This window comes from Argentina silus (genome assembly GCF_951799395.1).
Source record: "Argentina silus genome assembly, chromosome: 22".
Classification (NCBI taxonomy): domain Eukaryota; kingdom Metazoa; phylum Chordata; class Actinopteri; order Argentiniformes; family Argentinidae; genus Argentina; species Argentina silus.
Window position 1 is genome coordinate 12362889 of NC_139676.1, and position 11942 is coordinate 12374830.

At 45.3% G+C, this 11942-nt stretch overlaps 1 protein-coding gene across 1 annotated transcript; it reads right to left on the minus strand.

Annotated features, from left to right (window-relative positions):
* Positions 1-1890: 1890 nt before the first annotated feature.
* fdx2 (ferredoxin 2) lies at positions 1891-5838 on the minus strand (the record flags this gene model as incomplete). Its single annotated transcript, XM_083693608.1, has 5 exons — positions 1891-3359; positions 3588-3675; positions 4130-4236; positions 5228-5282; positions 5652-5838. The coding sequence occupies 5 exons, from the start codon at positions 5836-5838 to the stop codon at positions 3203-3205; spliced, it is 594 nt and encodes a 197-aa protein (XP_083549734.1). The 3' UTR covers positions 1891-3202.
* Between the last annotated feature and the right edge of the window lie 6104 nt (positions 5839-11942).

The window sequence follows — 11942 nt, forward strand, 5'->3', positions numbered from 1 at the left end:
GTTTGGTGGCCTCCTGAAGGAGGTAGAGGATGGCGGACTGGGTGACCTGGTGGTCCTGTTGTGTGTCAGGGTCTTCCATTGTCCCTTGGCTGCTTGGTCTAGGGGCAGCTGCTCCTGTGTTCACATCCATGTTTCTGTGTCACAAAGGGAAACACTGAATGTCAATGTAAAGGGCGAGAAACATTGAATGTCAATGTAAAGTTTAATGTAAATATTACTGCTGTTTTATGGTTAGGAAGGAGTAGTGTTACATCCATCATCATTCTATACTCAAATACTTGACTTTGATTTAGTTTAAAAGTAGAATTATTGGAGAAATTAGAATAGGACCACACAAGAACAGAAATTAGAGTTTGATATTTCTTAAGTAGGTCAAAGCCAAAAGGTAAGGGCAGTGAAGATGGTCAAAAACATCATCCAGTCTTATGTAAATGCATGCACTTGTTACCAAAACTATGACCGACTTCGGCAATGAGGTGTTAAAAAAAATAAAAATAGGCTAACCACCAAGTAACTATAGAACAGGACAGTCGTGTAATTATTCAAAATGTATTATTCAAATATAATTTCATAACTCTTACTGCATAAAGCAGCCTAAACCCATAAACTACAAGACATACATTATCTGTCAAATCAGCTTTGAGAGTTAGACATAAAAGTATGTTGCGGAAAAATGTTTTATGTAGTTTACAGTAAACAGTACTTGTCTAAAGATACAAACTAACCTTATGCCACAATGTCAGTTGACATAGACTTTGTTCAAATGTATCGATTTTCCCTCAAATGCTGCTAGCCGTGCTAACGCTGAGGACGACATCTGGCTCGAGCACAGACGGCCGTCTCAGGGCGCGCGAAGGCCGAGACCCGGTCTGCCGTGCACACTGATGCCTGAACGTCGGCATCTCCCCTGAAGTCTTGACCCCCACGTCTATGAACTATTTTCATTGTGATCAATCTTTTCGTTCGATCATACATAGTTGCCATGTTCTACAGTGTGACAGCAAGCTCGATATTAGGTGTGATGATCACCAACATTCGAAATATGCATCGAACACAGCGGATCGGTGGGACGTTTACTTCGATCGGGGATTCTAAATCGAAACGATTAGATCACGATCGAATGTACAATCACTCCTAAAAAAGATCCGCCGTTGTCAAATCGACGTATTTTTACATTTAACTCACCTTTGGCTTTTTCATCGAATCTGGCTTGACAGAGGTTTTATTTGCCTTATTTGATCATGGCTTTTGTCCAAACAGCAATGCACCTGTTTAGACCACGTCAACTGTTCGCTGTGCCACACAGGTGTTATTGATTGAAGATGATTATCCTAATTGATCAAAGAACGCATAAAAACTTCCTTTGAATTCCACTCTGGTTTTTTTCCTCGCGTTCATGTGGTATCTCGGTATTTTAGACATTCGTCTTTTATATAACTTTGTATTGCATATACTTATTACCGGTGAAGCATTCGCTTTAATATTACAGATATACAATTAGATATACAATTAATTTATAAAACAATAGAGCATATTTGGCTAGAAGGGCGGTCGGATTAACCTGACAGTCAGTGAAGGTAGTCCTTTGACCTTTTCGTAACAGGCCTTCCTGCTTTTTTCCTATGTGTTGAGACGTATATTCTTTATCTTTAAACAATTCTGGATTCACACTATTCACAATTGTTCATATGGAATGCTGGCTTTCCCTCCCTGGTGCTCAGTGGATTAATATAATTGGGAACGCCTGGCATATACCAGGGGTCTAAAAAGGTCACTTGTTAAAAGTTGAGGTCAAAGTTCCCCTTGAACTGATGTCGCATAGGTCACTATACAAAACCTGAATCAAAAAAGCGGAGCGGCAGACTTTTCGAAATTGATTTTATTGAACAAATCTTACAGTTTGAGTCTTAGGATTTGCTAATTAATAATATATAACACATACATAATCACATACATTTGTGCGTATGCCAGACGGTTACAGTAAATGTGAATGCTAGGTATTGGAGAAAAAGCACTCCAGGATTAAAAAGCCATTTGGGTGAGTCGACACTGGTTACAGGTGGTTGTGTTGCTATAATGCAACTAGTGGTGGTGAAATGACAAAGGCAGGTATTATGCAGTTGAAAGGGAGGCTGTGGTTGAATGTTTCACCTCCTCTCCAGAAGTGTGCGCTTCCCCCTCTTGAATTTAAAAGGATGCGATCGGTGTAAGCAATGTGGCCTCTTATCAATCCTACGCTTTTAAATCCACGCAAGGGAGCGAACAGGTGTAGTACTTCAGGGAGAAGAGCGGAGAGTTGGGACACTGGTCAAGGTCTAAATGTTTATGGACAAACATGGCCTAGTTGTTGGGCAGAGTGGGACAGGTTGCAAACTCGGTGTTACTCTTCTATAGGAAAAACCAATCATTTCAGTTCCAAGCGTTCACTCTGCCCACAGCTCGACAAACATCTGCATAAAGACACACATCAGTGGCTGTTAGTTTGTCAAGAACCATTAACTGTCATGACAGCAGGGGACAGGGTTTTTATAGCTTTGCTAACATGGAACTGGTGGCGACCTTGACAAGCCCCCTCTTTCACTCACAGCAACAAAAACCCCCACAAAATTAACCAAAAACACTGCAAAAACAAATATGGTGAAAGCTGTGTATACATATAACATCAGTGATGGATGACTGCCGCGGTTTGTTTCAAGGAATACTTGTGCGTATGACCTTAATTGTAACATGGAATGTTCCATTCAAGGACACAAGGTTGTTCTTAGGAAGGGGTTAGGGCTGGGTGCACAGGACAACTGATAAGACTTCAAAGTAGTTATCAAGTAGTGACTGTCACTGTACACATTTAGAAGACATCAAAGAACAACAGTTTGTGACATTGAATAGTCTGAAATGACACCTCAAATCCTGGCCTGAGAACTCTTCAATATACATGAGGACATAACATGGATGCTGAAAAACATCTAGCTCGTCCATGGAGGCTGGGTTAACCATCAGCATCAGTGGGTTGCAAAATGCAACACACTTCAGGGAGACTAGAATATATATTGTAGCTCGTCTTCTGGACCGGTTGTCCGTCTCATCACTGGGAAAACTAGGAGCTTCTTGGAGATCCTCCAGGGAGATGCGAGGTCTCTCTCTCTATCCCAGCGGGGGCACCCCTTCACCCCTCTGCCGACAGCCCGATGAGTGCATCCAAACCTCAGTGGGGTTTGGGAACATGGCCGTCCACATAAAAGTTGCGGGTCAGCTTGGGGAGGGTCAGCTCCATGCCTTCCATATCGGTGGTGAGGATGATCTGACAGCTCAGGCGAGAGTTTTCCTGCAGAGCGGGGGCCATGTCCAACATGTCATCCTCTCTGGGGGGGGGGGGTAAAAGTTCATATATCAATCAATCAAGTGTGAATGAGTTAGATGGGTTGCATTGTAGTTTTGCAGGGTCAATCGTACTGCTGTTTGACACTCGAGAACGGTATGTTGTCAAAACAATGAATGATGAAAAATGACATTGATTAAAACAGAATGATTGCTTGGATGTCAATGACGATCGATTGACAACATGACATTATAAATCACTCAGATCCTACCTTTCTACGGGGTCTGGCAGCTTGTCCATATGGTCTCTATTCACATATACATGACATGTTGAGCAGGCTAGCGACGCCTCGCAGGCCCCTTGAAACCCCACACAGAAAGAGATTGAAAACAAGATGGAACAGACAGAGTGGTTAACAGACGGAATAGACCAGAATTATGTCAATCAGTGCTTTAGGTGGTCTCAGTGGATATCAAGCGAGACCCATTCAAGACTGGAGCTAATTGAGTCCGAGACTGAGACTAAGACGGTATAGAGACTGAGACTAGAGCATTGCAAGTCCACCTCAAGACCATGACTGGAACTGTGCGACAGCCGCCATTGTCGGAGCTGAGAACATGCAGAACGTCTGTGTGGCTATTTCAAAAGTAAACATGGACTCTTCAAGCTTTCAGAATGGCAAATCATTGTTATGGATGTCCAGGGCAGAAGGCAACAGCCTTACAGTATTACAACACTAATGTCTATGTTGTGGCATATAGATGAGGTAAATTCTCTTGGAATGTCCTGGGGCGTGAGGGCAGGTGCGCTCACCTTCAAGCTCAATGTTGTGCTTTTGGGCCAGGTACATAGCATTGTCTCCCACCTTCGCCCTCACATGGATCCTCTTTCCAGATCTGTCTATGTACACCACGTTAACCCTACAGAGCAAAGACAGAGTTAGCGGAACATATATGAACACTCAACCAACAGCAAGGCGAATTTAAACTGCCATAGGCTAAATGAGATGTCATGTCTAGGAAGGGGTCCTGCCTAAAATGTTTTACCCTGAGAAAATGTTGCATGTAACCTGTTAAACAGGCAATTCTGGTGACTTTTTAATGGGAGAATAACATAGTGGTTAGTGTGAGTGAAGAGCGTAGAATCCAACAGCAGTCAGAAAATTTAATCAGTAGCCTAGATGACGCACATACACTCACCAAACACTTTATTAGGAACACTATACTAATACTGAGTAGGGCCTCCCTTTATTAGAACACTATACTAATACTGGGTAGGGCCTCCCTTTATTAGGAACCCTATACTAATACTGGGTAGGGCCTCCCTTTGCTCTCAAAACAGCCTCAATTCTTTGTGGCATTGATTCCTTTGAGATTCTGGTCCATGATGACATGATTGCATCACACAATTCCTGTAGGTGCACTTTCAAGCTGTGAATCTCCCGTTCTACCACATCCCAAAGGTGTTCTATTGGATTCAGATCCGGTGACTGGGAAGGCCACTGAAGAACACTGAACTCATTGTCATGTTCATGAAACCAGTTTGAGACGACTTTTGCTTTGTGACATGGTGCATTATCATGCTGGAAGTAGCCATTAGAAGATGGGTAAATTGTGGCCATGAAGGGATGCACATGGTCAGCAACAATACTCAAATAGGCTGTGGCATTCAATCGATGATTGATTGGTATTAACGGGCCCAAAGTGTGCCAAGAAAACATTCCCCACACCATTACACCACCTCCACCGTGAGAAGGTGTACAGGTGTTCCTAATAAAGTGTTCGGTGAGTGTAGACCTCCGCATACTGTCACACACCATCGCAAGAACACGAGATCTGTATAGATTTAAACAAAACAGACATCCGCTTCTTACGTGACTGAGCGTTGCACAATCAAGCCGTCAATACTTACACATCTTCTTCGGGGTCTTCGAGCTGTCTATTCCCTTCCTCACTGTGGTACCGACCTGTGGAAACGTAACAGAGACAACATTGTGAATAATCTGTATTACTCGTTAATCCATTGATAGAGATGCTGAAGAGCTAATCTCCATTGTGGTCACAAGGGTTTAATTCAGTGCAAGATCCCCTTCTGAATCTGAACGCATTTAAGATGAGTCACGCAACTCTTACAAAACATGGTGCGTAGTTTCAATAACGTGGATGTCACGGCTGGTCAGCGAAAATGATATTAATGTATGCTCAACAAACCGTACAAACAGTTACATGTTCTTGCACATCATTTTACGACCGAATTAACGGGACAACTTGAGCTCCAGCTATCTACGACTGATGTTTATGGTAGGGCTGGACAGTTATCTAACCAACCAACTCACCTATGGATGTCTGCAAATGTCGGCTCAACGTCCGAAAACGATCAACAGTTCCTCCTCTCATTGAAGTAGCAACACCAATCATACAACTATTCGATCTATTGAAAGGACAGTTCCTACAATCAGGTATAACTCTGGAAAGTCTGAAAGTCAGTCCCATGCTCGACCGAACTGCAGCGGAGGCCGCCATGGCAGTGTTTTGATCAGGTGATTCAAAGTGACCAATAACAAAAGAACAGTTCTAGACAAGCCTGCAGACTGCCATCCACTATTTTGACAGCAGAGGGCGCTGTTCCAATAGAAATTCATAGATGAATATCGGTTTTCCCCCGGAGGTGGGCGACTTTACCACGGTCAATTATTTTTACAGAGCCTACATTGAATATATTCTATATTATATGTAATATTTCAGAACATATAATGTTGATGACATTACTTAATGTATTCCAGTTCTATAATTTAGTCAGCACAAGAAGTACCATAAGTAGCATTACATGACACCAAACCTGTTTTTATGTTATCCAGTTTAGTTAAGTCTCCGATTTCCAAACAAATCAAACTCAGACATGTTTGTGTGTGAGAGGAGACCATGGTTTGTTGTCTCAGTGCAGTGATACAGAGCTATCTTATACAGGCAGGCGTTGAGTGTGACTGTGTATGACTGAGGTCACTGGAGCAGGAAGCGAGCTGCTGATGGAGGTAGGTAGATTTAAACTCCCCTTCTCCCCCTCGGACAGATCCAACAGACAGATCTGTTGTCCCAGGGCTACCTCTCTAACCCATCTCTCCTTGAGATACCAGCAGGAGTCATTTCAGGTCAAGTCAATTAATTTAATTAATCTACACACTAGAGAAACCTGTTTACATTTTACATATGCCATACATCACCATAAAAAGAATGAGTTCCCCATCTGTCATATAAGTACGGTGTCTGGGGTTTCATCAAGATCGGTGCTTGGGCCCCAAGTCGGTCTTAAACTTGAGGTAACACTGTACACCAACCCCCTTATGACGGTATAGAGTTCTTCCAGTATGGGTCACCATAAAATATTATGGGTCATTATTTTCCTTTCCATCTCCCCAAGGAGGGTCTTTAGTCAGTAAAGGCTTTCGGGGGGGGCTACGGGTGGGCGGCTATAATGGCTAAAGAGATTCCTGCCCTGTTCTTCCTCTAACCACACACAACACACACACACACACACACACACACACACACACACACACACACACACACACACACACACACACACACACACACACATTGGATTAGTGGCTTGGGTGTATTTACCTGTGGATGTAATTTAGGACAGAGACAGGCCCTGTGGTGTGTGCTCGGGCCCTCCAGTCTTCAACTGCTGCTCTACGTGGGTGTGGTGGGTGGAGGTTGTTACACGCATGACTTGTCAATGAAGTAGCCCCTAGCTGTTTACCCCCCTTTGCTCATGTGGTGGCTCTTGTGTGTGTGTGTGTGTGTGTGTGTGTGTGTGTGTGTGTGTGTGTGTGTGTGTGTGTGTGTGTGTGTGTGTGTGTGTGTGTGTGTGTGTGTCTGTATCAACATCATCTGTATCAAGTTCTGCATCAGTCTCTCAGCAGTGTCCTCAGATGAAATAGCCATGTACGGCCCCACCTGCCGAGCATCAACTCATATGCACAACGCCAGACACACACCAACGCCTGCACATTCTCCCCCGCTCCCTCTGGGGCTGCCCTGGGTTTACCTTCCCTCAGCAATGGCGTGGGCACGTTGGTGGAGCCGTCACACTCCATTGGAGCTCCCCTCCCCTCCCCTTCTGTGTGTGTGTGTGTGTGTGTGTGAGTGTGAGTGTGAGTGTGAGTGTGAGTGTGAGTGTGAGTGTGAGTGTGAGTGTGAGTGTGTGTGTGTGTGTGTGTGAGTGTGAGTGTGAGTGTGAGTGTGAGTGTGTGTGTGTGTGTGTGTGTGTGTGTGTGTGTGTGTGTGTGTGTGTGTGTGTGTGTGCGCGCGGGCCTTTTCCCTCATGGTTATTCATGCTCCTATGTGGAATGGCTGACCTTTTTGAAGCTTTCAAAGCAAAACATTCCTTCCACCTGTAACCTGATTGCAGGACTGGTGTGTATTACATCATCCACGGCATCTATGGGATTTTGGATATGGCTTTAAGAGAGAATTTTGACAAAAGGGCAAGTCAGAACAGATCAGACTGCTCTTTGGTGTTGCTTCTGTTTGCTTCTCTGTGTGTGTGTGTGCGTGCGTGCGTGCGTGCGTGCGTGCGTGCGTGCGTGCGTGCGTGCGTGCGTGCGTGCGTGCGTGCGTGCGTGCGTGGAGTTGTGCAAGTGCAAGTATCATGAGTCCTTCTCTGTTACGGATGACACACAGCAAACCTCTGCGTCTCAGTAATTAAGAACAGGTTAGAATGTGCCCCTATGGCCCGAGAGGCTCGCTCTGCGTGGGAAACAGGCGTCTGACATGGATACAAGGGAGAGAGAGAGGAGCAGAGGATCGGCCTTTCACAAGTAACTTGCGACTGCAGCCTGGAGGTGACACCTGGGACGTTTATTTGAAGATTCTGTTCTCTATCCTTTTTTTTTTCTCCACAATTTATGCATCTCATGTGGAATGAGATGAAAGAACTTTTAGATTTATTGAACTCTTTCACCATGTTGGGACTCTACAGCTACAGCTGCACAGGCAACAGTGGGAGGGTTTGTTTGTGTTTGAGGTTTGTTTGAGGTTTTGGTGGTTGGCTGAGTCATGGTTGGGAGTGCTACTAGTGTCTGGCGAGTAATAGACAGTGTTGACCCATGACTGTTGACCTTTGAACGCAGGCAGAGAAAGCGAACAGTCGTAGTGAGAGGTCACAGGGAGAGGTTACAAGAATGTGACGAATTATGTTGGCAATCACCAACGTCAACACATCAAGGAAGTCATAGCTCTACCCCGGTGCCATTTTCTTTGGTGTTTGGAAAAGAACATCATCATAAAACATACATTTTCCTGAAACATGACAGCAATGAACACATTTTAACTTCTTAAATCTGAAAGTTTGACCTTTACATGAGCTGTTAATGAATAACTGAAAAGACGTATTCATTGAATGTCCTGCACGCAACTTCAACCCGTCAATCACTCAAACCTATGGTAAACTCGTCACGGTAGAAGGAGCTGTCCATCATCCACCCACAGACTGGCCACAGAACACAGGGACACACTGGGAGTATCACACCATGGGCCGCCCACAGGCCCTCCCCCTGTTGCCATGACAGCAGCATGATTGATAGCCTCTCCAGGGAGGCACACAACTGGGGGCATCTTCATAGTGTTGACAGGTAGCGAAGACCTATCAGGGGTGGTGAGGTGTGTGTGTGTGTGTGTGTGTGTGTGTGTGTGTGTGTGTGTGTGTGTGTGTGTGTGTGTGTGTGTGTGTGTATGTGAGGGAATGGGAGTGGTGAATTTTGGGGGTAGTGATGGGGGTGGGGGGGGTTCAGTCTCCAACAGCTCAGGGACGTTCCGTGACCCCGGGTGACCTATTCAAGGTCCAGACTAGCAGCGTTTGAGACGTTTGAAGAGAACGTCCCCCTGGGGACAGAGGTGTTAACTACATGATAAACTGGGTTCTGTTTCGCTCCGTGTGTGTTGTATACAACATACATATGTGTCCAACATGGCAGTTAAGGCTTTTCTTTGAACCTGAATGAAATGCTATTGTAGGTCTATATTTTCAAAAGGGTTTTTTAAAGGTTATTTTTTTGAGTGGGGCAGTCCTACTCACTCTTGTATGTTTATTTTTTATTGGATAGAGACAGTGAAGAGAGACAGGAAAGTAAGGAGGAGAGGGTATGTCAGCAGGGCGTGGGCCAGATTCAAACCCATGCCGACATGGGCATATGTGTGCACTGTAGGCCATGGTGCTAGACCACTGGACCACCCCAGACCATGGTGCTGGACCACTGGACCACCCCAGACCATGGTGCTGGACCACTGGACCACCCCAGACCTATCGAAAGGCTTTTTAAGCAACTTTTAAAATGCTTAGATCGAAATAAACGGTTACTGTTATAGCTCCAAATCCTTTAAGCGATTCGACAAACAAAGGCTTGAACCTTCTCTCCGTTCTATGAAATGGTGTGAAACAACAGTTCTTCCCGCCTACTGGAACGAACGGAGAGTTTTGTGCTGACCACCAACATTTTCCTAACCGGCAGGCCGTATTTTATCCAGAGGGGAGGGATCCTGCGTCGACACACACAGCTAAACCAACACACGCTGCCCGGAGCAGACCACGTTTCGCCAACTTGGCAAAACGATAGTCTTCACATAGCAACAAACCCCCAAACTCCCTCACTCACACACATTTGGACGTGTGCGGTCTTGTCCATTCTTTGTCTTTTCCTTTCTTCTTCTGATTTTTATCTGCACGCCCGGCTTATTACGGATTATGGCTCTTCCCTTCCTCTCCAAACCACAACTATGTTTCTTTGCTTAAGCCTCCAAAGTGCAGCCTTGCGAGGGGAACAAAGTAATACTATTTCAATAATATTTCAATGGTAGGAACCAGTAGAAGGGAAACTATTGGTGAGGGAAATCTCATGTTGAAAGGTAAAGAAAACGTTGGCTTCCTACTTTCGAATTGAGTCTTCTGCTTTCCTGCCACTCATAGATAAGGAGTTTGAAGTCACAACAACTGATATGAAACAAAGAACAGAACCGATTCCTTATATGGTACCAAAGTGCTGGTGTTCAGCACAGCTCATCCGATATTGACTTTTAATTCATTAAATGTCCTTCTACAGTTCTTATCTCTCTGTTTTTAACCTCTCAGACCTGAATAAGTGTAAAATGAGCTCCCCTGAAGGGCCTAAAGCTGAGGTCAGCCTCCACCAGATCCAAGTGAATACATCTCCAGTGCTTACATTGGCACAGGGCTCTGAATCCCCTCCTCTCCTCCTCTCCTCCTCCACGTTTCTGTCTCTTTCACTCTCTCTCACTCCTCCTCATCCCGGTCTCTGTTCATCAACCCTCACCCTGCAACAGAAGACATGTAAACCAACAGGACATACAGGTCGCTTGCCAGGTACACTCTGGTACCTCTGCCCGTGCTTCTCAGAAAGCACGGAGAGTCGGCCAGGGAAAACAACTCTATCTGTCTTTGGGATTGATATGGTGCACACAAAGTCTGGGAGGGCTGGATATGTGTGTTACACAAAATATTGTTTTATTGTTGAATATATAACATCCATCAGCATAAAACAGATGCTCCGGAGTGCTGTACTAAGCATTGGAACAACACTCCCATACTTCAAAGCCACTTCCATTTATGTGCTCTGGAGTATGGAAGTATGCCATTCGGAGTACAGCTACAGAGCACGCACAATCATCAACACCCCAGTGTTCAAGTCAGTGTAAAAGGGCCGGACAGCATCGACACATTTTCATCCTCTGTGGTCCTCTGTGGTTCTCAGTTGGTAGAGCCATGGCGTTGACAATGCTAAGGTTGTGGGTTTGATTCCCGCTGGGACCATATATACTGAAATGGATGCACTCACTGCAATGTAAGTCGCTTTGGATAAAAGTGTCAGCTAAATGGGGTATATATATATATATATCATCCATTCATCCTGGAAGGGGTTGGGAGATACACACAGAACCACACATCACCTCCTTTCTTATCCCATAAGGTTCTCCCTGGCCTGTTGTGTCTGGTTCATGTGGAGTGGAACCGGAGTGGAACCGGAGTGGAACCGGAGTGGAACCGGAGTGGAGCCGGAGTGGAGCCGGAGTGGAGCCGGAGTGGAACCGCAGCGTGTGGCGTCCCATCCTGAGCAGAGTTATTGTCTGTGGCTCTGGGTCTTATCATCACATAGGCGAGTTGATAAGAGAGGGGGGCTCAGGACGTGACTTGTCCGTCTGTTAGGCATCTGTGTGTGTGTGTGTGTGTGTGTGTGTGTGTGTGTGTGTGTGCGTGTGTGTGTGTGTGTGTGTGTGTGTGTGTGTGTGTGTGTGTGTGTGTGTGTGTGTGTGTGTGTGTGTGCGTGCGTGCGTGCGTGCGTGCGTGCGTGCGTGCGTGCGTGCGTGCGTGTGTGTGTGTGTGTGTGTGTGTGTGTGTATGTTTGTGTGTGTGTGTATGCATGCGTGTGTCTACTGTCTGCACAGAGTCCAGACTGGGGGTTGGAGCGAGACTTTATGTTGGGTTCGGTTCATTCAACATAAGCTCTGTTCTTTAGATCCCCATCTAAACTCTTACTGTAAGACCTTTAAAGTCAATTATTTCTATCGGCAGGTATGAAGTGATCCTTTGCCAGATTTGTCAAATATGAAGG